Source organism: Pseudonaja textilis, chromosome 4, assembly GCF_049901715.1.
Source record: "Pseudonaja textilis isolate UNSWEBS1 chromosome 4, rPseTex1.2, whole genome shotgun sequence".
Classification (NCBI taxonomy): Eukaryota; Metazoa; Chordata; class Lepidosauria; order Squamata; family Elapidae; genus Pseudonaja; species Pseudonaja textilis.
The window spans coordinates 84,789,188-84,816,528 of NC_141993.1; the positions used below are offsets into that span (position 1 = coordinate 84,789,188).

General features: G+C 42.2%; 1 protein-coding gene across 3 annotated transcripts in view; it reads right to left on the bottom strand.

Moving 5' to 3' along the window:
* The window catches only part of LOC113454461 (fetuin-B-like), a 45,365-nt gene extending 30,590 nt beyond the window's left edge, over positions 1-14,775 (bottom strand). The window contains exons 1-7 of one of the 3 annotated variants that reach the window (XM_087933558.1): positions 14,445-14,775; positions 13,308-13,415; positions 12,714-12,801; positions 10,889-11,055; positions 10,278-10,391; positions 8,204-8,293; positions 7,011-7,538 (exon numbers count right to left, since the gene is read on the bottom strand). In XM_087933558.1, coding sequence (XP_087789684.1) covers positions 7,221-7,538; positions 8,204-8,293; positions 10,278-10,391; positions 10,889-11,055; positions 12,714-12,801; positions 13,308-13,415; positions 14,445-14,651 — 1,092 coding nt within the window. In that variant the 5' untranslated portion in view covers positions 14,652-14,775 and the 3' untranslated portion in view covers positions 7,011-7,220. Of the gene's footprint in view, positions 1-7,010; positions 7,539-8,203; positions 8,294-10,277; positions 10,392-10,888; positions 11,056-12,713; positions 12,802-13,307; positions 13,416-14,444 lie in introns of those variants that run through there. The other 2 variants (XM_087933559.1, XM_087933560.1) reach the window with 2 other exon arrangements.
* Positions 14,776-27,341: the final 12,566 nt, after the last annotated feature.

Here is a 27,341-nt window from a genome sequence, read left to right on the forward strand (position 1 = left end):
TATGATAGAATGATAGAATGAGATTCTGGAACAAAACAGACTGAGACATAATATCATTTTCTTCCAAATATTTGATAATGAATATGCCAAAAATGAAACTGTAAAATTAAATTTTGGGATTCTGAATCTACTTTTAAACTTCATTGGGGATATCTGTAAAACTGCAATTGCATGAGATTTAATTTAGTTTTTAAATCACTGCAACAAACAAAAATACTTGGTAGTAAAATAGTTTTTTTTTAGGAACAAATTTTTGTGTTTTTTTTTATTTTATTTTTTGGCAAAAACAAAAAAAAAAAAATAACTGTTGGTACCCACCGTTTACCAATAATTCTTTTTACGTAATAAAATTGTATTTTTCCAAATTTTAGTAAAATTTTTCTTTAATGTTTTCTACATATTAAGCATTTTTTTCCCTGGTTAAATGAATTATTTTTTTTTTTTTTTATGAAATTAATAAGTTATAAAATGCTAAATCAGAACCTATTATTCCCTCTTCCAACGTAAAAATTGTCTTTCAACGTCTTACTTTTAAATTTACAAACACTTATAACTTAGAAAATAGATTAAACTAATACTCAAACTTTAAAAAATCGACTTAAAGCAGAGTGGTGTTGCCTTAAACTCCCCCGCTTGGTGTCAAACCCCAAAACTTAATCAAACCTTTTCCCTAACGATTCTTAGAGGTCTGGGGGGTGTGGCCCCCACACTCTTTCTGTCTTTGTTCTTTTTGTCATACTTTTTTTTGTTGCCCACCTTTTTACGTTTGTTTTTGTTGTGTTTGTTTATTTTTTTCTATTTTTTTTTGGAAACAATAAAATAAATAAAAATAAAAACTTTAATTCACTATTTTTTTTTTTTGTGGGTGAAACTTAGGCAAAGGAAAAGTAAGCTCTCAAAATTGTATTTTTGGAGGCTTAGAGAGATGTAAATGTCGAAGAGAATGCCCAGTCCTGAAGTTAAAACTTTAGTGTGTGTGTTTTTTTTGGAAAAGGACGGGGGGGGCCACCCTTGGTACAGGGGTCCTAGAAGAGTAGAACATTTTTTTTTTTTTCGGGGACCCGGCGTGAAAAACATTTAATTAAAAATAAATTTTGAAAACTTTTGGTTAAAACTTGGATAGGCCCACATACTAAAAGAAATTTGAGTTGTTTTGGGTTCCTGCACTGGTTGGCGTTGGACCCCTTATACCTTCTTTTTCTTTTGTGATTCTGTCCAATTTTTTAATTTGAAATAACAACCATGCAAAATATAAAAAGGAAAGGAGTAGATAAAAATGTTCCGAAAATGGGTGTTTTCCCCCCCACCGCTTAATGGGTAGTAACTCCTTCCTCCTGAAAACAAGTTTAAGCAAGATTTCTTTTTTTCCAAAACCTACTAATAGTTTTTTAATAAAAACACATTATTACAGTCTCGTATGGTTCTCTAAACCGCACTTTTTACAGTTTTTTACTCAAACGTGGATTGGTTTAACACATAGGCTAGTAAAAAAAATCCCTTTTAAAAAAAACTCCAAAGGGGCTTAAGTAGTGTTTTTGTATTTAGATAAAAATAAAATAGCCTTAATGAAGCCAGGAGGTTTTGTTGTTTTTTTTTGCGGAAAACATAAGTAAATAAGCAGGGTAATTGTATTGAGAACGTAATCTATAATTCTTAAAATGTCTTGGATAAATTAAAATTGGGTAAAAATGACAGGAATAAAAAATTTTTCTGGAGCCTTATTGTTGTTTGACTAGTCAGGTAAACTAAGGACTAACTTGAGTTTGTTTTTTTTTAAGCTACCAAGTTTAAAACACTCTCTCTTGGGTGCCAAAAGAGTGATTTCCCAAATCCCCCCCCCCCCATGGGTGGTGTCCTGTTGGACCCAAATGCTGGTGAAAAAAAAGTGGAGATTTTTTTAAAATATTTGGCATAAAAATCGTTGGGCCAAAAATGTAACTTTCTTCGATTTTTTTGCGTTTTTGAGGCCTTTGGGAGCAGTCTTACTAAGGAGTTGTGATGGTGAAAAATTGAGTAATGGAACCAAAGTGTTCCTTAGTTGGCGCTAATTAGAATAATACCTTTTAATTAGAGACAAAAGGTTTGAAGAGCTTTTGCTAAAATCATAAACATGTTGTTTTTTTACTTGGGTGTCCTTACTTTTAAACTTAATCTGTAAAATTGATTGCATAATATAAACAGAATGGATGTATTTAGGTTATTTAATTTATTTTATTTTTTTTTTCCAACAAAGTTAATAATTAGTAGACCAAAAAATAATGTGGATATTATTAGATTTAGCAGGCATTGACCAGTAAACTACAACCACTTTTTGTAGCTAAAAAAAAGTGGATGATCCCCCAGTGGCTGCGGCTAAACCTATGGGTAGTGCTTGGTTTGGGAAGTAAGCGTGGGGGTGCCAGGTTTTTGTCTTAGGCCCAATACTCTTCCAAATATTTTATGTTGACTTGATGAAAACGGCTTCCAAATTTTAGATATAGTAGTAACGGATCTAACGAAGAGGCAAAATGGGTGTTTTAACGGTTATTTTTTTCGAAACTGGCAGTGTTGGTGTGTCGCCAAAACTGTAAAACCCTCTGGCCTCTCCTACCCAAATCCCCCCTATTTTTTTTTCCCAATTTAACTCTCCTAACTTTCCGCCTGGGTGGTAGCCCCGGGCAGCTAGGTGGGGTGTGTGCGTCGGAGACCCAGAACATGGCCTCGGGCTTTTTTCTTTCTCCCGGGCGGGGGGCCTCTTCGGCGGGGCCGGTCCGGCGGGGCCAACAACGGGGTGGGGGGGCGGGCCCCGGAAACTATCCCCGGACAAACGGGGGGGGGGCCCTCGGGGGGCTTGCGGGGAGCCCCTTCGGGTTGGGCTGGTCTGCCCCTCATTTCCCTCCTTTGGGCCTAGAGGAAGGGAGAGGGAATAAGCTGACGGGGTCCCCTATTTTCCCCTCTCCTCCCTTTTCTGTGTGTCTGGTATTGTGCCGGTCGTGGCTGGGGTGCGCTAGGTCGGGCTAAAAAAACGGTGGAAGATTTTTGATTTCTTTTAACATCACGTTGCCTCGGCTCCAGCCGGAACAACCTCGTTGACTTCCATTCCACCTACTCCCCCCCGTCAGCGTGTGACCCTTCCCCCGAGGAGGAGAGAAGACGGGGTTTTTGCTTCCACCCCCCCCATTGAGAATTTGGGCCACCCCATCCTTGGTGGCGGCTGTGGTTTATCTCCTTTTTGGCCCTCGTGTTACTCACTGAAAGTGGTGAAAAACCCCCACAGGGCAGACTGCTAGGTCTCGGGGTGTCCGTAGCAGCGTGGTGGTGGTTCCTTGCATCACCACCTTGCCCCCCCGATAAAAGAACGGGTGTGGGAGTCGCCCGGGGCGGCAGGCCCCGGGTGGCTCCGGAGTTCTCCTTCCTCCTCCCCTTGTCCTTTTTTGGGCTTCCACCTACTCCTTCTTTCTCTGTGCTGGGTTTGGTGAACTGCCTTTCCTCCCTCCTTCACCTCGATGATTCCGTTCCTTGCTCCCCCTCTCAGCTCACCCTCCCCCCCCCCCCCCCCCCCCCTCAATCCTCCCCCCTCAGGTCCTAGGGATGGGAGAAGGAGAGGTGAATTGGGGAAGAGCTTTCCCGCCTCTCTTCCTGACCCTCGGCCCCAAATCCCCTCCTCCACTTTTCTCCCTCGGGCGGGGGGGTGTCTGAGCTCCCCTCCGGCGGGGTCTGGGCAACACTTGCTAAGAAAGCAACCACTCCACAACCTTAAGGGGGCGCCTGAGCTCCTCGACCCTTATGCGGGGGCGGGGAAAAAAAAAAAGATGATTTGGGGGGAAAAAAAAAAAAAAAGAAAAAAAAAAAAAAAAAAGAATTTAGAACACTTGCTCACATGGTTGCGCTCACATGGTCGCTAAGGCGCCACGCCCACCCACATATTACAAAGACATGGCCATGGCCCAGTCACATGGCCACAAATCCCCTGCCCTTCTGGCCATGTGACCAAGCCATGTCCACACAGTCACATGACCACCAAGCCACACCCACAAATTAAGCCATGCCTACAACCAGTATTAAAAAATTTAAATACCACCACTGCTCGAGATCCAGATGGTTCTTGACACACTAGAACACTGGGCCATATCTAACAAAATGAAATTCAATGTAGAGAAAAGTAAAGTCCTGCACTCAGGCAAGAAAAACCAAAAAATACACATATAGACTGGGTGAAACCAGGCTCAATAGCAGGAACTGTGGAGCGGGATCTTGGAGTCTTAGCGGACAACCAGCTAAATATGAGCCAGCAGTGTGCAGCACTTTCTAGGTCTAGAATTTCCGAATCTGGTGGTATAAGGAATTCTGCAATGAGTAGAGGAATGGAGAACTCTTCTTGTGAAATATTTCTGGACTTTCTCAACTGTGTTAATATCAGATATGTAATATGGGTTCCAGACTGATGAGCTGTATTCAAGTGTTGGTCTAGCAAATGTTATGTATGCTCTAGTTATTAGTGTACTATTACCAGAGGAAAAGCTACGTAAGATTAGGTTAACAACTCTTAACGCCTTTTTGGCTATGTAGTTACAGTGGGCTCTAGCACTTAGATCATTAGAGAGGAGTATTCCAAGATGCTTGACAGAGTTTTGATCATCAACAAGGTCTTGACTAATCAGCCTGTATTTTATTTTCTGATTCTTTTTTTGCCAATATGTAGGCCAGAGCATTTATTTGTTGAGATTTGAAGTTGCCATTTGTTTGACCATTCTGATACACATTCAAGATCTTTTTGAAGGGTAGCAGTATTGTCTGTGGTATTGAACAGCTTTACATCATCAGCGAAGAGAACGCAGTTGCTCTTGATATGATCACAGAGGTCATTTATGTAGAGGCTTTACAGAAGTCTATGTAGATTGCGTCTTTTGCTTTGCCCAAGTTATGTAGTCTATATGTTTTTGCAGCGTAAGAGTTGCAGATTATATGATAGTTTTTTCCTGAAACTAAATTGTTTATTAGAGAGTAGGTAGTTTGTTTCTAAGTGGAGGATGATGGATTGGTTAATGATTGATTCCATGTCTTTACATTTTAGACAAAGCTTTAAAATTTACATTTGGGGGCTTAAAGTCTGGGAGGTAAAAATGATATTTTAGATGGGGGTATTCTTAAAATCAGGAAAGTGTGGCTATGAATCTTATCTTTTTGGACTGTTGGCAATCTAACGGACATATCCACGTAGGTTCATTCACAAGATGAGAATAGTTTGCTATTGCTTGTATATAATTTTTTTAAAAAAATCATTTTCAAAATGAAAATAAGAAATCAGAATCAGATCAATGAGGGAACCAGTGGTTCTCTATCAGTGTGGTTTTGCTGGAAAGTGGAAGTAAATTGCATTTTTTTTGGGCAAAGCCACTGTAAAACATGATCACATTGGCAACTCTAAAACATGCATAGGAATCAGCTACATACAGGCCATATCGACATGTTAGCACCTAATAAATCCTTTGAAGTTTTTGACGTTTGGCTCAAGGTGCATGATTTAATTAGGGCAACTGCCGGAATCCTGACAAACATGACTACAGGATGCTGCAAATGGCTGTAAAAGTGGCCTGGTTGACAAGTGAGGTGACCAATCACGATCCGCTATCAGCGGGCCAATCAGAGTTGCAGGCTTTCGAGCCTGCTAGTCCAGAACATACAGTTACGTATGTATGTATGTATGTATTTGATTTGTCAATTGTTTACAAGATAATAAGTATAAGTGTATACATAGTTATGAATACATGAAATGGGTACGTATAAGAAAAAATCTATAACTCTTCATAGAGGGAGGGAGGGAAGTCTTATGATGGTCTTTAGGCACATGAAAAGATTGTCTTCTGTTGGCAACAAAGATCTATAAATGCAACAGAATTTGTCGGGCTTTGTGTATGATCCCTTTAAAATGCACAAAATGTCACAAAAGGGCTTTACATGTTGCAAGGATGTTTGAACAGCCTATCTGTTATGCCAATTACAATGTTTGCTGCCACTCATTCCCGTACATCATTATACATAACCTGAGGGAGTTCTGTTTCCAGTGTTTTCAGTTTTATTGTGTGTTTTTTGACCTCCTCGTAGAAAGAAGAGGTCATAAGTACCCATCATCCACAATACCTTCTTTTTCTATTTGTGCATTGTGGTTGCATTAAATCAGAGTAGGGAATGACTGTGAGAATAATGGGAAGATGGACCCTAGCAATGTGGCCTGTCACATTGTGACTTGCTTATTTATGGCTCAATGTCTTGAATTTAGAGACCATATTTCATATTTTAGTGTGCTAAGAGAGCTGACTTTCTATGTCTATCCGTCTGTCTCTCTTTTTCTCTCTTCCAATTCCATAATTATAGAAATATAGCAGAATGTATGTGTTGGGTATAACATTGATACACCAACTAAGTTTGGGTGAATAAAAATATAAACCAAGGTTTGGGAGTTTGTAACTTGTAGCTTTAAGCACAAAACTGCTTGTAATTAACTAATTAAGGGTGCGGTTACAAACGGCAATAAAAGGCAGTAAGAGAAACGTAACCTCTCTCTGCTTGTTATCTGCTTGCTACTGTTTTGTTTGCTACTGTTTGCTACAACTGTTTGAATACCTGAATGAAAGGACTATTTCATTGATGTGCTGATATCCTGTGAATACTCAGCGTTGTCTTCAAAAGGAAAGGTATCAGAAGAGAAGATATCTTTACAAGCAGATAAGGATATAGAACTGACTAGTAAATGGACTAAGTTACTGAATGGATGTATTTGTGAATGACATATGGACTGATTGACAATGTTTAAACTCTAATTGGATTAAACAACTATTTAAACTACAAACAGTGTTTTTGTCATCAGTGTGTGTAAACTCTAGGGCCCTTCCTCTCTCATTTGGCTGCCTGGCTTGACTGCTGCTGCACATTCTGTTTGGGGGTTTGTCCCCAAACACTAACAGTATGAATAACAATTTGGCTTTCACTGCTATGTTGAACTTAATCCAAAGAGCACATGAAAAAGGAGCTTTATTGCCAAGATTTATTTATTTTCATATCTAAAAGATTTTCTAATACGCTCACACATATCAATCCTGTCTATGCCCACATTTCCAGATTCTTATTGGTAATGAAAGAGCTCTAGAATGACTTTCCTTCCTTTCCTCTCCTTGCTCATCCAGAGGGTTTTGCTCTGTTTCCTATGAATTTAGGTTTCAGTTTTGTACATCATTCTTTGTTTAGGAGGTTTCAGGTTGTGGCCGTGAAGGCAGTTCAAGGCCGTGGACTTGTACTTGAATGTCTCCTGGGCATTCAACTGAAAACCCTCTGGGAAAGGGAAAAATGCCCGGCTTGGCTAGCTTGGCCAAAAGAGAATGGGCTTTTTCTTCTGGAGAAGCAAATGTGGGACTAGGGGTTGGATTGGGCTCCTGCACTTCTGGTACGGCTTGCTTGCTCCAAGGGTAATGGTAGATCACCTGCCCCACTGTTTCCTTCTGCTTTGGAGGCTCCTGGGGCTCAGATGTGGATTGCAGAGTCTGTTCCTCTATAACTGGTGGCTAATAAGACAAAAGATACAGAAAAGTGGGTTAGGGCAGGGGTCCCCAATCCCCGTGGCAGGCCAGAAACCGGTCTGTGCAAACAAGCAAAGCTCCATCCACAGGATGCAGGCAGCACGCAAAATTATACCACCTCCAGTCCGCGGAAAAACCTCTCTCCAGCCTGCATCCCTGATGCCCCAAAGGTTGAGGACCACTGTCTTAGGGGGTTGACCACATGGGGATTATCGATTGTGCTTACTTGTTTTGTGAAAGGCAGCTGTGTTCACATCTTTCCACTGTACTATCTCACAGGCAGATTTTAATTACTGTCAGCCTTACCAGGTAAACCCAACCAGGTGAGCTAATTCTATTTTATTTCCTTATTTCTAAGGCTACATCAAACAGAATTAAAAGAATACCAAGTTCTTTCCCACATACCATGACAGCTACCTATGAACTTGTTTGTGTACTTATTCAATTGTGGAGTATGGGGGAATGTTGTTCAATTGTTTCTATTTCATTTAATAACAAAGATCATTATTAAAAGTAATTTACAATACCCTTCTGCAGCAGATCTTACTCTATTTGCTTAATTTAGCCAGTCAATGAGTTTTAAATAGTAAATTGTTCTGCAAGCCAGGAATGAATGTTTCCTGCAGATGATAGGTGACTGAGGAACTTACCGGACGTGGGAAGAAATGGCATTCTACGGTGATATATTTCTTTTTTTCTATCTCACTGTTTGTCACAGAGCCTTTACATAGACCTCTTTCCTAGAGCAAAAGAGAAAAGGTTCATCAACAAAAACAAAACAAAACAAAATTAACTTGCTCAGGTATTTCTACCATGCTGTGGGACAGCAGTGTAAAATGTTCTTTGGGTATCCTATATCAAAAGGCCTTTTCCTTAGTCTCTATGGTTGGCATGTCATTTCTTTTCCTCAAAATGGCCACTTAAAGTGGACGAAGACTCTATGGCAAAGCTGAATCTGGAGCTATGCTTATTAGAAGCTTAAAATCTTTCCTTTTCTCATTCATTTTGCTTGTACAATCTGGGCTAGACACCTCACATAGAATTTTTCAAGGTGATGCAATTGTTAAAGCGGTATAACACTGAAGAGTATTTTGAAAAAAAAAATAGATTGTATTACTTTTCTTATGGAAAGATATTAATCCTTCCTTTTCCTGTGCCATGATGTGATTCATCAGTTTTCTTCATTTTTATGTCATTTATTTATCCACATTTGGCACTGCAACAGCTCCAGACCGACTCTGGTTGGCTCATAATATAAGAAAACAAGGTGAAGAAAATAAAATACATAATAAAGATGAACTAGAAAGGAAATACAGCCAATACATATAGAAAGAAATGCATACAGAAACACAAATACAGACCACATAAACCCTGTGAGGTTACAGAGTCAGGTAGAGTATTCCAGACATTGATCACTCTGTTGCTGAAGTCATATTTCCTGCAATCAAGTTTGATGCGGTTAACCTTGACTTTGTATCTGTTGTGTGCTCTTGTGTTGTTATGGTTGAAGCTAAGTATTCATTGACATGTAGGACATTGCAATGTATGATTTTATATACCATACTTAGATCAGACCGAAGACGGCGTAATTCAAGGTTTTCTAGGTCTAGAATTTCAAGTCTGGTGGCATAAGATATTCTACAACGAGGAGAGGAGTGGAGAACTCTTCTTGTGAAATATTTCTGGACTTTCTCAACTGTGCTAATATCAGATACATAATGAGAGTTCCAGACTGATGAGCTGTATTCGAATACTCTTAATGCCTTTTTGGCTATGTAGTTACAGTGGGCTCTAGCACTTAGGTCATTAGAGATGACTATTCCAAGGTCCTTTACAACAGGGGTTCCCAACCACCGGTCCCCAGACTGGCACCGGTCAGTGGAACAATTTCTACCGGGCCGCCGGTTTGCTGGGCGCCGCCATCTTGTTTTGATGAAAAAGTGCTTCCGGTGAGCTTTTCCGGGTAGAAAGCGGTGTTTGGGTGCTTAAAGAATCCTTGCGCCTTAGTTTCATTGAGGGGGCGGCTTCGAACAAAACTAAGGCGCAAGGATTCTTTCAGCACGCAAGACAAGGCAAGCCGAGCGACCGTCCCGAAGCTGTCGCAAAGCCCATCGACACAGGTACAAAGGAGGAATTGAAGGTGGCAGGGAGAAGCGGGGGACGGCTGGTTGGCCGGTCGCTCGGCTCTCCTTGCCATGCGTGCTGATGCCGGTACCGGGCCATGGATGATTTTGTGATGCTGGTACCTGGCCGCGGCACAAAAAAGGTTGGGGACCACTGCTTTACAGAGCTTGGATCATCAACAAGATCTTGACTATTCAGCTTGTATTTTATTTTCTGATTTTTTTTGCCAATATGTAAGACAGAGCATTTATTTGTTGAGATTTGAAGTTGCCATTTGTTTGACCATTCTGATACATAGTCAAGATCTTTTTGAAGGGTAGCAGTATTGTCTGTGGTATTGAACAGCTTTACATCATCAGTGAAAACTGAATTAATCTTATGATCAATAGGTTGGGTTGGGAAATTTAAAACAAAACAAAACACTAAACTTGAATTCAGATGCAAACGAAGTGGAATAGCATTCCTCTTGAGTTGTTAAAGATTGCACAGACAATGAATAAAAAGAACATGATATGAGTAGTTGAAAAGTTGGTTCTTGAGAAAGAAGGCATTGAGCCATAATGGCAAGATAGGTTTTATGCAAGATGGGTGAATACTTACTGCAGTTTCAACTGGGAGGAGGGGGCACTGAGTGATGTCAGACACAGGTGGACTTTTGGGACAGGAAGTCTCGTGGATGGTGTATTCCACAAAGTAGGAAGGACCAACGACCCACTGTAAAAAGTCATAGACAAGGAGTTGGAGTGGGCCACATTGTCTATAGGAAGTTCCCCCTCCTAATCTTAGGTGTCCTCCCAATCTTTATTAACCTGAGGCCCTCCAGTAGAGTCTCCATAATTCTCAGCACTAGGCCCTGGAGAACTGGTAGGACGTTGTCAAAGTTTCCTATAAATAACAATATTTATATTCAGTAATCAACAGAATGTCACCTTGTCCAAAGGTGAAATTCCATCCATGAGAGAAATTAGATACTCCTTGGAAGGCCTCGGATAGATAAAAACTAAAATCAACTTTACATCAGATTCCTGCAAACCTTGTGAATCTGGCTCTGCACTTTCTTTGCTGATAATGCAGGTCAGTCACACTCTTCTGGGATTATTTCCATTTATTATTTTTAATTTCTAGGTTTGCCTATATCCTGTAGCAGTCTTTTTCGAATCAAAGATACAGCATCAACTTTCTTGCTGAAAAATGCTTTATTTCAACTTTACCTGTAAATTAGCTATGGTGACTTTCTCAAGGCGAAAATAATGATTATGTTCATTTTCAGCATTGAATTTGGCCAGCGTCTCCCATGCAGTCTGCTGAAAATAGGGTTGAGAAGTATTTCCACTGATGGGACAGTCAGGGCAAATATACAGAATAGCCGAACTGGAAACTTTAGAAAAGCGTTATTTAAAAAAAAAATTAAAAATTTTTTATTCTAGAAAAAAACATTTATTTGACATACATTTAAAACAGACATATATATATATATATAGCGACGTTTCAGCAGAATCTCATCTGCCATCATCAGGCTTCCGTAGCCTGATGGCAGATGAGATTCTGCCAATATATGCAGTAGAGGAGCTAGGGGGCAGCCTTGTCTTACTCCCTTATTTATCTTTATGGTGTCTATATCTTCTCCATTTATTAATATTTTTGCGGTTTGCATGTTATAAATTGTCTTAAAAAGTCCTATAAAACGTTCACCAAATTTCATGCCTATCAGTTGTTTAATAAGGAAGTTCCAATTCAGGTTGTCAAAAGCCTTCTGGGCGTCTAAAATATCAGTGCCATTGTCTTGGTTGAGTATACTTCATAATATTCTAATATATCCATAATGGTTCTTGTATTTGTTTTTATTTGCCTATGGGGGAGGAAGCCCTTCCGATCAGCGTGGATAATTCTACTTAATACTCTCTTTAATCTTTCCACCAATATTGTAGCCATTATTTTGTCATCTACATTTAAAAGTAATATTGGTCTGTAGTTTTGAATTTTTTTTGTGGGCCTGATTGTTCTTTATAAATAAGCGTAATATATGCTTCCAACCATGATTTAGGCATGTTAGCATTCTCCAGGGCTTCATTGTACAAGTCCACCAATATCTCCTCTATTGTTTCTTGGAATTCCTTATAGAATTCCAAAGGAATTCCATCTGGGCCAGGGGTCTTATTTGCTTTTTGTGTTCCAATTGCCTTCCTAATTTCTTCTATAGATATTTTATTATTCAAATTTTGTTTCTCTTCATCATCAACAAAATAGAAAAGCATTATTTAATAAGATGAGGCAAGACATTTGAATTTGAACTTGTACAATTAAATGAACTGAAATACAGAAAGCTTGGATCAGCTTGAAAATTAAGCCTCCTTCTACCAATCAGCATGAGACTTAAATCCCCCCAAACAAACTCAATTTGGATTCCGCCCCGCACTTCTGTTTAATCGTATCTGATTCCTTGAGGCTGCCTGGATCAGTCTCTGTAATTTTCTTGGCATGGTTTTTCAGAAGTGACTTCCTAGGGCTGAGAGAAAGTGGCTGGCCCAAGGTCATTGCTGGCCCAAGGCGGGACTATAATTCACGGTCACCCAGTTTTAGCCTGATGCCTTAATGCAGGGGTGTCAAACTCAAGGCCTGCGGGCCGCACCTGCCCCATGGGGTGCTCAGGTTGGGCCCGCAGGGACGGCCTGGAAACAGCAAAGGATCCTCCTGCAGTGTCTCTGCCAGAGAAAATGGAGCTCAGGGGTCTCTGCTGCTCTCTCCTGAAAAGTGGCTTCAGAAGGATCTCCGGGCACTGGGCAATCGGGGCTAAGATCCACAATAGCTGAACTAGAAACTTTAGAAAAGCAAGCGTTTCATTTAATAAAGTGAGAGAAGACATTTGAATTTGAGCTTGCACATTTAAATGGTCCGAAATACGGAAAGCTTGGATCAGCTTGAAATTTAAGCTCCTCTATCAAACCTGTATCTGATCAGGATCATAGTTATTTAGCAATTGGGAGGCATCTGTGCTTGGATAGACACTTCTTGCAAACCTACATGGGAAATACATACCTGGTTGTAAAATACACTCATAATTGCGCAAGTGCCAATCGTCTGAATGCCTGTTGAAGTTAATGATTACTTTGCACTGGCCATAGACCTGGAAAAAGAGATGATAGTTTGTTAGTGCTGCCTATTTTTTTTTTACATGTTATGTGATCAAACATGGTAGGTTTCCCCCACACATAGACCTTAGACTCAAGTTTATTTTCCTTCCAAAACAAGGAAAATCAAACTCTCCATGCTGTGGGACAGTGGAATTGTTCTGCTAAGAGAAATTAGATCTTTCAGTCCCAGAATAGGTTTACCAGATGGTTTGAGAGCCCTGTGTCATGAAGGGTTTCTGTTTAGTTCCTTTAGTGAGCGGAGGTTGGATCCATTTGTCTCTCTTCCTTCAAATGCAGGGATTCATGCGTACAATGCCATTGATTTGAAATGGCAATTCAGTACAGAGAATTATTGTGAACATAGACATGCCAAGGAGTCAGTGACAAGATGAGAGAAATGATGAAGGCTATTCTGGCTTGTTTATCAGTTCAAACCCCAGATTTGATTTCCTTCCAAACCCCATTGGTCGTTCTTTAAATGGGTAGATTGCTTACTTACTGTCTCATAAAATCTTCTAATGTTGCATTCTTTCCACGATTTCCTGCTCAGGACATGGCATTCGGTTTCTAACACATCCAAAACGAGGTAGAAAAGAGTATTTCCCTCCTGTTATAGACAAGCAAAGGAAAACACTTGAAAGGGCAAAGCAGGATGTCCATCGTCTTAAGCAGGTTAACCAACTCTCACTTGAGCTCAAGAAACCATCCGCCCTCTCAGATAAACCCAGCAGCTTCCACTGTATCCAGTTGATTTCAACTATATGCCCCTCATCTCGCTTTCCAATAAGCCTCGTTGAGACGGTCTTTTGATGCAAGGCTATTTTTAAAACCTGCTTAACAACATTGTGCACATACCAACAAGTTTTGCAGCTCTGGTGTGATGCTGCTGGGCTGCCACTTACTCTTTGATGAAAGGGAAGAGAACGTGTAGACCTCAGGATGAATCTCCTGATATTTTAACGTTGCCATGGATAGAGCCCTTCACTGCGGAATTGGTTACTTTGGGGAACCTAGGACAGGTTCAGTTAATCACTTCTGACTTTTTTCTGTTTATTCCCCCTTGTTTAAATTTCCCTCTCTGAGTTTAGGACACCAATTCCCCCACTTCTCTCAGAATATTTAAGTGATATATCGATCACAGACCCTGTTCATTTGGAGAGTTGGAGACAGAAAAAGACTGAAGCATGTTGGAACTTTTTATAACAAATTCAAAAGGCACCAGTGTCCTCAGAATCACAGTTTGCTTTAAAAGGTTTGCCCTAGGTGGCAAAATATTTATTTTAATCCTAGCAAAGAATGATTTATCCATTATCATGAAACTGGATCTCAATGGATTAACTCAGAAGGTCTTGGACAGATATTACCCAGTCCCATTTAACCAAAACTAAGAGTAGGAATGACCAGAGGGATCAATACACTTACTTCATTCAGGGAAGCATTAGGTTTATCAAATGTAGGCTAGCAGAATCTGGGTGCCCTGTAGATTGAAGAGTAGCCTGTATCTCTTGGATGCTATCAAGTGATTTTATAGCTTTTATTTTCCTGTCCTGATACATCAGTGCCACCACGATTCAACATCAGAATGGTTGGCGCTGAGTGGAAGAAAAAGAAAGTCAGTAGAAGGAAGAGATCTTACCTCGCGTATTTCTTGGGCATTAAAAATACGTTGGACTCTAAAAACGTAGCCTTCGCTCCGATGTGCATTGAGTTCATTAATGGCTGCTTCCGCAGCATCCTTTACGTTTGAAGAGTTGCACGGTGCGTAAAGAAACTGACGAGGTGGAGAGGTAGCCAATGCATCAAGGATCTGTATCCCTATTAAGAATGAAATTAAAAGGATCATTTTGGAAATGTTTTCAGAATCAGAGAAGACAACAACTCAAGCTATGTTAAGAGAGATATGATCTGACAGACGTTTGTCGATCTATATATAGTTTGAAATTAACCGCTGATATTTATTCTTCTAGTGCATGGCAATCGTCACCTTTAAACCTCAACTTAGTAGGAAATGATTAGAAGTGTATATCTTGGCAGGGGAATTTTCACCTATGGTCATGTCCTTGTAGAATAGCATTTTTCTAGTCTTGTGTAATTTGGTCGTGATCATTGATAGAGTCCCATCCTGCATTGGCACAGAGGATCAGATAAAGTAGATTTTGCTGAAGAATAAAATGGGGAGTGAAGCCAATTTTGCTCCAACCCTATTGAAAAGATTGGAGCATATACACAGTGCATATACAGAGTGTGTCTGGCTCAACTTTTCATTCTCTGCTGAGCTGGGAGCTGAGCCTACTGCAGAGATAAAAACTTCTAGGCAAACTGCCAACCTCAGCCTAGTAGAGTAACTACTTGAGAAATGCAAAATGCATTTATCTGATTGCTGTAATTTAGAATGTGTTTTTTCCGGCAACTTAATGTGAGAAACAAAGCTTTGGGCTAAAATGTATTTCTTTCCCATCCATCTAAGGTCCCTGTGTTTGCAGAAGCACTGAGCTTTGCATGATGTGAAATAATCTTTCTATAGCGATGACGATTTTGCAAGCTGTGTAATCTATACAAGTTCAATAAAAAAATTTTGCATGCATGCCTGCTTTTCTCTCTCTGCCTTGCTGTTTATTTTATTTATTTATTTATTTTATTTTGTCAGGCGATTTCAGATAACAGGTATAAGGATAAGCATGGTTATGAATACATGAAATGGGTACATATAAGAAAAAAAGAAACAATAGGACAGGGACGGTAGGCACGCTGGTGCGCTTATGCACTAAAAGGTGGCCCAGTTTTTGCTTTCTGATCAGAGAAATAAAACTGATTATCAGTAGCCTCATGTTCAGAGTTCCCTTGGACTAATCAGATTCTGAGCTGCACTCAAAAAACCTTACACAATGAAACAGCGATCCGCAATCTTTGTGGCTTGGTGGCCTGGCTGGGTGGGAGAGGGGAACCAGGCCACATAAGTGGCAGGCTGATGCGCATGTGCACACAGCTCAACTTGTGCGAGCAGTGGGCTGGCAGGCACACACCCCAGTTCCAAATAGCCACAGCCCGGTACTAGGCTGTGGCCCAGGAGTTGGGGACCCGACCCCTGCTATAAAAGATTACAACATATAACCATCATTGATACAATAATCATTGGCCTCATTAGAGATGACAATGAGTCTGCATATAGCTGGGAGGTTGAACTACTGGCCCTATGGTACAGCCGGCTGAAAGAAATGGTGGGAAATTTGTTCTGTCAGATGTTCAGTTTTCTCTAATGTAGCCTTACAGTGAAGAAGAATAAGCCGATGTGGTCATATTTCCTTTCAGGCCTTCTTGGGAGGCTGACCTTGTTCTCCTGCCTTTTGCTTCTGATTTCTCTATTTTCCCAGCTTAGCATCACATCATCAACCAGTATTGTGCAGTTAGTGGCATTGGACCTGAACTGGGGAGAGTGACTGGTTTTCTTTGGGCCTGGCATCCTTCCTTAACACACCTCCATTGCAACATGGTTGTCGTGAGAAACTGCTTTGGGCTTGGGATGGGATTTTATTTGTCCCAACTGCTTTGATTGAGCTAGGAGAACATTCTTGGGAGGAGAACATTCTTGAGCTAGGAGAACATCCGGGCAGACTGAGGCCCAAGCCTTTTGGTCATTGTGATGGCCCTTGAAATTGTCCTCCTATGAGAAGTTCCATAGATTCCATGGAGGGGTTTGCAGGATTGCACATATGTTTTCCTTTTCTTATATATTCTTATATTCTTATTCTATGAGGTCCTGTAGAGTGATATATGTTCAGTGGGTGGATGAGTGAATGAAATTGCATTGGTGCAGAAGATCCAAAGTTTAAATCTATAATATAACACTTCATAGAGGGAGGGAGGAAAGTCTTATGATGGTCTTTAGGCACACGAGAAGGTTGTCTTCTGTTGGTAACAGAGATCTATAAATGCAACAGAATTTGTCGGGCTTTGTGTATGATCCCTTTAAAATGCACAAAATGTCACAAAAGGGCTTTACATGTTTTGCAAGGATGTTTGAACAGCCTATCCGTTACGCCAATTACAATGTTTGCTGCCATTCATTCCCGTACATCATTATATTTCCATGGAAAAACGAAAACCTTTGCTTTGGAAAAGCGCCAGAGAGTTTTCAGGAACAATTCCAATTTTAGTGTGAGTTCAATTTCAAAAAGAAATACGGATTCTGACTACTCTCTTTCCCTCCCTCTCCCTCTCCCTTTCCCTCTCTCTCATATTACCTCAGGCACCTCAGCAACTTTGCTTGGTTGGCCTGGGATTAAAAGTTACAGTTGGGTGCATATTTGTGTATGTACCGGTACTTACTTACTTACTTACTTACGTATGTATGTATTTATTTGATTTGATTTGATTTGATTTGTCAATTGTTTACAAGATAATATGTATAAGTGTATACATAGTTATGAATACATGAAATGGGTACATATAAGAAAAAAAGAAACAATAGTACAGGGACAGTAGGCACTGTTATGTCTTTAGAACTGGTTGCAGTCCCCAACCAGGTCCGGTGTTTGAGCGGGAGCACCAGCCGCTCCCATTGGCTGGCTCCGTTTGACAGCCGGCTATAAAAGCCGGCTGTTGAGCAGAGCCAGCCCGTTGCCGCCAGCTAACCTGTTAGTTAGAAGGCAGACGCGGCAACCCTTTATTCCCTGTAATAAAGCCTGTTCGTTGTTCACTCTGGCTCTTGCCTCTTCCTTCCATCGCTCTACAACACTGGCGACAAGGATGGGATATGGTCGAAGGCTAGCCAGACGTGCTGTTTAAAAGAGCTGTGATCACTGAAGAACGAAGCCACGGGCGCTGTAGCCGCAGCCGCCAATGCTCACAAAGAGCGCGAAATTTAAAAAAGCCTCCGTAGCTTTTTTGAGCTGTAATCACTGAAAGCGAAGCCACGGGCGCTGTAGTCGCAGCCACCGGCACTCACAAAGAGCGCGAATTTCAAAAAGCCCCGTAGCCTAGAGAGACAGAGCGAACCGTCAGCGCTCTTCTAAGAGCGCGAATTTTGAAAGACGACTGAAGAGAACGAACCCTGCATCTTCAAAATGAATGCTAATCCAGCACTCCCACCATTCAAGCCAACCGAGGAAACATGGGAATCATACAAAAATCGTTTCAGCCATTTCCTTGATGCCATCGGTTTAGCAGACGCTGCTGAACACAGGAAGAAATCCTACTTCCTCAGCTATTGTGGGGCTGCAGTTTTCGACACCGCTACAGCACTAGTCGCCCCTCGCGCTATCAGAAGCGTACCATGGGATGAACTCCAAGAAATCCTCTCCAACCACTACTCGCCAAAACCATCTCAGATAGCAAGGAGATACACCTTCAGAATTAGGAAACAGGCGGAGGGATAGTCAATCAACGAGTATATGGCAGCTCTGAGGACAGCTGCCTTGCAGTGTGGTTTCAAAGACTACCTAGAAGACATGTTATTGGACCAGATCGTCTGTGGGGTTAGAGACCTGAGGCTCCAAAGACGTCTACTAGCAAAAAGGGACTTAAACCTAGCCTTAGCCATGGAGGAAGCCCAAGCTGCTGAGCTCTCTGCCCAATCAGCAGCTGAAATTCAAGGTACTCCGTTAAAACCCAGTAGTTCCACCATCCATTCTGAGGAAGTGCTCAGTGAAGAAAACCCCGCAGACTCATCTGACATTAACCGCCTTAAGCAACAGAAGCCTTCACAGGTAGGAGCGGGGCAGAGAAACAACTTCGCCCCCAAACAACCTCCCATTTGCCTAACCTGCGGAGGCTCCCACTCTAGGGCATCCTGCAGGTTTAAGAATGCCATCTGACTGAACTGCCAAAAGAAGGGTCACCTCGCTAGAGTCTGCCAAGCAGGGCGTACTTTTCCTCAAAGACCTCCACCACCTTCTAATTCCCAAAAGCAAGTGGAGGACTGCTATACCTGCTACCACGCTAACCATACTTCCCAGACTCCTAATAAAATTAAAATTTCTGTTTTCTTAGAAGATAAACCCTGCAGGATGGAGGTAGACATGGGATCTGCACTTTCAATCATCTCCTGGGACACTCTAAAGAAGATCCAACCCATACTGTCGAAAAAGCAGCTACAGAGATGCCACCTGACACTGCGGGACTACCAGGGCAAGAACATCCCTGTCCTTGGGAAAGGCAAGTTTTTAGTTCAATTCCAAGCCTTTAAAGGCCATTTGCCTTTAGTGGTTGTTAACGGTGCCCTCCCCAGTCTGTTGGGGCTAGATTGGTTCCCCTCCCTCGGCCTTAGTGTAACTGGGATCCATGCTGTCTCAACTTCTGACGTAGATACACTATTTTCAGATTACGCAGATGTGTTTAGCAGCGAGCTGGGTTGCTATTCTGGCACCCCCATCTCTTTCTCTGTGGACCCCCAGGCAATTCCTCTTCACCTTAAGCCGCGCAGGGTGCCTTTCGCCATCCGTCCCAAATTAGACACAGAATTAGATAAACTACTAAAGCAAGGGGTGTTAGAACCAACTGATTTTGCTAAATGGGAGACCCCCATAGTCACCCCACTCAAGAAAGATGGCAGTTTAAGAATCTGCGCAGACTATAAAACCACACTCAACCGTTACCTGCAGGTCAGCGCATACCCTGTCCCTGTTATTCAGCACCTGTTACACACCTTCGAACCCGGCACCATTTTCGCCAAGTTAGATATGTCCCAGGCATACCAGCAGTTCCCTGTTGATGATCAGACAGCTGAATTACAAACCATAGTCACACATAGAGGGGCATTCAAGTGTAAACGCCTCCAGTTCAGAGTAAGTGTAGCCCCGGGTATATTCCAATCACTCATGGAAAGGATTCTCCAAGGTCTCCCAGGGGTTGTCCCTTATTTCGATGACATCTTAGTCTCAGCAATTGACAGACCTCAGCTCATACAGAGGGTCAGAGTGGTGCTAGAGAAGTTTAGGCAGCATGGCCTCAAGCTTAAAAGGGAGAAGTGTGCCATCGCCACTAGGCAAGTGGACTTTCTGGGTTATAGGATAGACGCCTCTGGCATCCACCCAATCGAATCCAAGGTGAAGGCCATCCATGAGGCGCCCACACCAACTAACAAGACGGAGCTCCAAGCTTTTCTGGGGCTATTAAACTTTTACGCCTCATTTCTCCCGCACAAAGCCTCTATCGCTGAACCCTTACACAGGCTGTTAGACAAAGAATCCCCCTGGCATTGGGGACCCAAAGAAGCCCATGCTTTCAAGTCAGTCAAATCCTTACTCACATCGGATGCAGTTTTAATTCAATTTGATCAACGACTTCCCCTGGTCCTAGCTGCTGATGCATCCCCTTTTGGGATTGGGGCTGTCCTAAGCCACAGACTTCCCAACGGTTCCGAGGCACCAATTGCCTTCTTCTCTAGGACCTTCTCTACGGCAGAAAGAAACTACAGTCAAATAGATAAAGAGGCCCTGGCTGCGGTGGCTGCAGTTAAAAAATTTCATTAATTCTTGTTTGGGCACCATTTTGAACTTGTAACTGAGCATAAACCTCTCCTGGGACTCTTATCTGGGGATAAGCAAACCCCGCAGGTACTATCACCTAGAATGACCAGATGGACTTTGTTCCTGGCCGCTTACTCATTCAAGTTGGTGCATCGACCTGGCAAAAATTTGACTCACGCCGACGCCCTTAGTCGCTGCCCCCTTCCAGTCCCAGTCGAAGACCCTGCACCGGTTCACGCCATTTTTGAAGTCAATGAACTCAAATTACCGGTCACTGCCGAGGACATTGCTGCGCACTTAAAAAAAGACAAGATAATTGCCCAGGTTCTGGACTGGATGGGAAGGGTTGGCCGGAAACTCAATGTACCGTTGACTTTGCTCCTTTTAAAACCCGTAAGCAGGAACTATCGAAGCTACAAGGATGTCTGTTGTGGGGTACAAGGGTAGTCATTCCAGCCACTCTTCGTGTACCCATCCTGAAGGTGCTTCACGAGGGCCACCCGGGCATCGTAAGGATGAAGGCTCTGGCCCGCAGCTACATTTGGTGGCCCGGCATGGATGCCCAAATCGCCAGCTGGGTAAGCTCATGCCAACCTTGCCAAGAAACTAGGGCTGCCCCACCCGCTGCCACGCCCACCAAGTGGGAGAGTGCTAGTGCCCCTTGGTCTCGCCTGCACATCGACCTGGCTGGACCGGTGCATGGCAGGACCTTCTTGGTGGTAGTGGACTCCTACTCAAAGTGGATAGACTTGGCCCCGCTACCCTCGACTACCACCCAAGCAATAGTTAAGGCCCTGACCCGCTTATTTGCTACCCATGGACTCCCTGACACGCTGGTGTCTGACAATGGCCCGCAGTTCACGTCATGTGAGTTCAGTATGTTCGTTGCTAACTTGGGCATCAGACACATCCTTACAGCCCCCTTTCACCCCGCTAGCAACGGAATGGCTGAGAGGGCAGTCAGGTCAGCCAAGGAGGCGCTCGCCAGGTTTGGCCAGGAAAACTGGCACTCTAAACTGTCACGTTACCTTCTGAGCCAACATACGACGCCGTGCACCACTACTAACAAATCCCCTGCCAAACTCTTGATGGGGAGACGCCTTAGGACCACCCTGGACAGGTTGCACCCCCACTACTGCCCAGACGCCCCTCTAGGGTCTGACAGTCTGGTCAGGGACTTTGTCCAGCATGACCTGGTGTACGCCAGGAATTACGCAGGGGATCCTTTGTGGGTGCCAGGTCAAGTTGTGTCAGTCACAGGTCCTAGATCCTACAGGGTCCTCCTGGAAGATGGACGCTTGTGGCGGAGACACATGGACCAACTCAGAAGGCGATGGAGAAGTGCGACTGATGCCGACCCAGCCCAACCTTCCAGCACCAAAGACTCCCTGCCGGTACCAGTCTGCTCAGACGGAAACTCTTTGCAGGACCCGGTCTACCCCGTCGACCAGGAGAGTTTGCTGGAGGACCCGAGCTTCCAACTAGAGACACCGAGCCTACAGTCAAGCGAACCTGTTCGTCAGCCGGACCTAGCGACTCACCAAGGTCAGCCCGAACAGGGGGACTTACAGAACACCGCACCTGACCAAGACCATGCCCCAACAACTTCCGAGGCGATTCCCGGGGGCAGGGACTTGACGCCAACCAGCAGTTTACCCGGGTTGCGATGTTCATGTCGCCAGCGCAGACAACCGACTTACCTAAAGGACTACGCATGTTCCCAGCTGGGGGAAAGGAGTGTTATGTCTTTGGAACTGGTTGGAGTCCCCAACCAGGTCCGGTGTTTGAGCGGGAGCACCAGCCGCTCCCATTGGCTGGCTCCGTTTGACAGCCAGCTATAAAAGCCGGCTGTCGAGCAGAGCCAGCCCGTTGCTGCCAGCTAACCTGCTAGTTAGAAGGCAGACGCGGCAACCCTTTATTCCCTGTAATAAAGCCTGTTCGTTGTTCACTCTGGCTCTTGCCTCTTCCTTCCATCGCTCTACAACAGGCACGTTGGTGCACTTATGCACTAAAAGGTGGCCCAGTTTTTGTTTTCTAATCAGAGAAATAAAACTGATTATCAGTAGCCTCATGTTCAGAGTTTCGTTGGACTAATCAGATTCTGAGCTGCACTCAAAAAACCTTACACTATGAAACAGCGATCTGCAATCTTTGTGGCTTGGTGGCCTGGCTGGGTGGGAGAGGGGAACCAGGCCACATAAGTGGCAGGCTGATGTGCATGTGCACACAGCTCAACTTGTGTGAGCAGTGGGCTGGCAGGCACACACCCCAGTTCCAAATAGCCACAGCCCGGTACTAGGCTGTGGCCCAGGAGTTGGGGACCCGACCCCTGCTATAAAAGATTACGACTTATAACCATCATTGATACAATAATCATTGGCCTCATTAGAGATGACAATGAGTCTGCATATAGCTGGGAGGTTGAACTACTGGCCCTATGGTACAGCCGGCTGAAAGAAATGGTGGGAAATTTGTTCTGTCAGATGTCCAGTTTTCTCTAATGTAGCCTTACAGTGAAGAAGAATAAGCCGATGTGGTCATATTTCCTTTCAGGCCTTCTTGGGAGGCTGACCTTGTTCTCCTGCCTTTTGCTTCTGATTTCTCTATTTTCCCAGCTTAGCAGCACATCATCAACCAGTATTGTGCAGTTAGTGGCATTGGACCTGAACTGGGGAGAGTGACTGGTTTCCTTTGGGCCTGGCATCCTTCCTTAACACACCTCCATTGCAACATGGTTGTCGTGAGAAACTGCTTTGGGCTTGGGATGGGATTTTATTTGTCCCAACTGCTTTGATTGAGCTAGGAGAACATTCTTGGGAGGAGAACATTCTTGAGCTAGGAGAACATCCGGGCAGACTGAAGCCCAAGCCTTTTGGTCATTGTGATGGCCCTTGAAATTGTCCTCCTATGAGAAGTTCCATAGATTCCATGGAGGGTTTGCAGGATTGCACATATGTTTTCCTTTTCTTATATATTCTTATATTCTTAATTCTATGAGGTCCTGTAGAGTGATATATGTTCAGTGGGTGGATGAGTGAATGTAATTGCATTGGTGCAGAAGATCCAAAGTTTAAATCTATAATATAACACTTCATAGAGGGAGGGAAGTCTTATGATGGTCTTTAGGCACACGAGAAGGTTGTCTTCTGTTGGTAACAAAGATCTATAAATGCAACAGAATTTGTCGGGCTTTGTGTATGATCCCTTTAAAATGCACAAAATGTCACAAAAGGGCTTTACATGTATTGCAAGGATGTTTGAACAGCCTATCTGTTATGCCAATTACAATGTTTGCTGCCACTCATTCCCGTACATCATTATACTTCCATGGAAAAATGAAAACCTTTGCTTTGGAAAAGCGCCACAGGGTTTTCTGGAACAATTCCAGTTTTAGTGTGAGTTCAGTTTCAAAAAGAAATACGGATTCTGACCACTCTCTTTCCCTCCCTCTCCCTCTCCCCGCCTCCCTCTATCCCTCCACCCTCTCTAATCCAATTCCATAATTACAAAAATATAGGAATATATTGGCTGTCATTTATTTATCTAGATTCGCCACTGCAACAACTCCAGACCGACTCTGGTTGGCTCATAATATAAGCCAAGTTGGGGGAGAAGGTCTACCTTTCCACAAAATATCTAAGGCTAAAACTCCCTAGCAAGAAACTGGGGCCAAAGTTTATGAGACCATTCCTCATAGTAAAGATAATCAACCCAGTCACAGTGCAATTGAAATTGTCCCAGTTGCTAGGGAAGATACACCCAGTATTCCATAGTAGCCTCTTAGAACCAGTGGTCAGATTGACCCTGAGGCCCCTACCTCATGAGTCCCCAGACTTTGTGGTCACAGAAGGCCAAACCCATTATAAGGTGCAGCAACTCCTTGATTTGAGGTGGCAAAGCAGACAACTCCAATACTTAATCAAGTGGAAGGGCTACCCCTTATCAGAAGCATCTTGGGTAAAGAGTAGGAATGTCCAGGCCGATTGCCTTATAGCAAGATTCCATGCAGAAAATCCAACCAAGCTGGGGGGAGGTCGCAACCTTACATTATATACCTGTCCTCAATTTGTTTTTGCTTTGTACAGGTCACCTTTAAGAAGTGAGGGAATCGAATGTCAACTCGTAAAGCATTCCTTGCTTGTTTTCGAGTTGCCATAAGCACGGGCGGGGGAACCTGAAGGAGCAGTATGGCAATTAAAACCAGAAGTACATTCCACATTATCTTACAAAGATTGTAACCTACGCTACCTAGGTTACAGTCACCTGTGAAACAGGGTCACGGGTGACTGTAAATTACATGTGGCAGAGTTGGCTTCATATGGGTCAATGCCAACATGTTGCTCCTAATAAATCTTTTGGATTCTTTTGAAGCTTGGCTTGAGGCTCATGATTTAATTAGGGCAATCACTGGAACCCTGACACATGAGTATGAGCCGACAGTGGTCTACAGTTGCCAACAAAGTAAATGTAGTCCTAGGCTGGATCAACAGAGTAATGATATCCAGTACTGCTATATACTGCCTTGGTAAGACCGCACTTTTAATACTGCAACCAGTTCTGGTCACCACAATACATAAACAATTTTGAGATTCTGGAAAAAGTGCAGAGAAGAGCAACTAAGATGATTAGGGGGCTGGAGGCTAAAACATGATGACCAGCTACAGGAATTGGGTATGTCTAGTCTAATGAAGAAAAGGAGTAGGGATGACATGACAGCAAGATTCCAATGTTTGACAAGCTGCCGCAAAGAAGGGGGGAAACCTATTCTCCAAAGCACCTGAAAACAGAACAAGATGTAAACTTATCAAAGAGAGATCCAACCTAGAACTAAGGAGAAATTGACTGACAATAAGAATAATTAATCAGTGGAACGGCTTGTTTCCAGAAGTCATAGGTGCTCCAACACTGGAGGTTTTTAAAAAGAGATTGAAGTCAGCCATTTATTTGGAATGGCATAGGAGGCTGACTACCTCCTAGAATACCTCCAATTAGAATACCTCCAAAATAGAATACCTCAAATTCTCTTTTTCTGTATACTGTAAACAAATACAGAATTTGAGGCATTGAAGTACATATTCTGACGAAAACTCTCTCTTAAAGAAAGAGGTGGGAGGGGATTCATCTGGTTCATATTTCAATGCAAGTTTGCAAATTATGCTCTTTCCACATAAAGCATAATCCAAACCTCTAAAATGCTTCAGAAGATCCACATTTCTAAACGCTGTGTTGAGCCACTGCAATACCAAATACATTCAACAATAGATCTACTTTTGTGTTTATATATATTTATACACAAAAGCCAGCTGGGTGAATTTGGGCCAGTCACCCTCTTTCAACACTAAAATGAGAATTTAAACAAAAATTATTTTGCAACCTACACTGGAGCAGCATAGTATATTATGGTCCACAACCTGCAATGAATATCCTTCATCCTTCAAGATGAAGAAAATAAAATACGTAATAAAGATGAACTAGAAAGGAAATACAGCCAATACATATAGAAAGAAATACATATAGAAACACAAACACAGACCACATTAACCCTGTGAGGTGACAAGGTTGTGAGTGACTGCCTAGAAAGCTTCCCACATCGGAAGGGGCACAACCATCACCCCAGATGAATCTGTTCAGAAGACCTTTTAGTCATGGTTGCCAGTAGTTGTGATTCCAAGAGGGTTCCTAGATTTCATGAGGTTCTTCAGTAGTGAAGAACAGTCCCATCCAAGAGTTAAGAATGGAAAATCTCCAGTGCTTGGTTGCCCAACAACCACAACCAGCCAGTTTTGGTAGGATTTAGCTGGAGTCGTTTTTTTCCCATCCTGGCTCGCATTACCTCAGGCACCTCAGCAACTTTGCTTGGCTGGCCTGGGATTGAATGTTACAGTTGGGTGTATATTTATATATGTACCGGTACTTCTTTATTAAATTTAGAAACCACCCATCTGTTTCACAAATGGACTCTGGGAAGCATGCTGTTGAAACTGGACCACAAAATGACTGAAAACCTCATCCAGCAATTCCATGTAGATGTTGAATTAGAGTGTTTCTACATGCATGTGCAAAACTGGAAACAGAATGTTCTAGGGAAGACCAGAATATTCTGTTTTCCTTTCAGATCTCAGTGATCCAACCATTTTATGGATCTTGACTACTCAGCTTGTATTTTTTTTTCTGATTTTTTTGGCAATATGTAAGACAGAACATTTATTTGTTGAGATTTGTTAAGTAAAATTTTATTAATTTTCAAAAAAAAAAAACAGTACACAAACAAAACATAAGACATAAGACATCTTTTCCAACAACTACTTAACAAAACAAATAAGACATCTCATTTAAGTACAATATAATTCTAAATTATCACATTTCCACACATAACTTAATAAGCATCTTATATATTCAACTTCATATCTTATTACTATTTTCCACCTTCTTACTGTTTCTTCCTTTATTTCTATTCAGTTTTATTCATTCATATATTTCATCTTACTATATTTCATATTGTTACTATTTCATATGTTCTTATCCAATATTACTCCTCAATAAGCAAATATAGACTGACAAACACATAACATAAAAAGTATAAAACTTCTTTTTAGAAAGCGGCTTAACCCCGGGTTATAACTTTTGGTACAGACTTAAATTAAATTCATGCTCAGCTTATATACTATTTCATATCCTGTTAAGGATTCTACATTTTACAGATATCTCCTCCCCTCTTTTCACTCTCTTAATTCTACTTTATTTATTTAATCTCAATTTAAATAATTTCACTTGTATTTTTTGTCCGTTCTTTTTTATTATCCATTTATCTTTCTCTTAAACACAATCTTGTCCCTGTAATAACTGGTTGAAGTATGACACCTTTCTATTTTCCCCCCAAATTCAACGCTTAAAATTAAACATTATTTCTATTCTGATTCTGCTTAGTACATTCTAAATAACATTTTAGAATAAAAACAAACAAACATAATATTCTTATAGATATTAAAAATAGTATTCCCTAACAAATTAGTTAAATACACATCAATTACACAGTCCCTACAATATTTTATTGACACATATTTCAA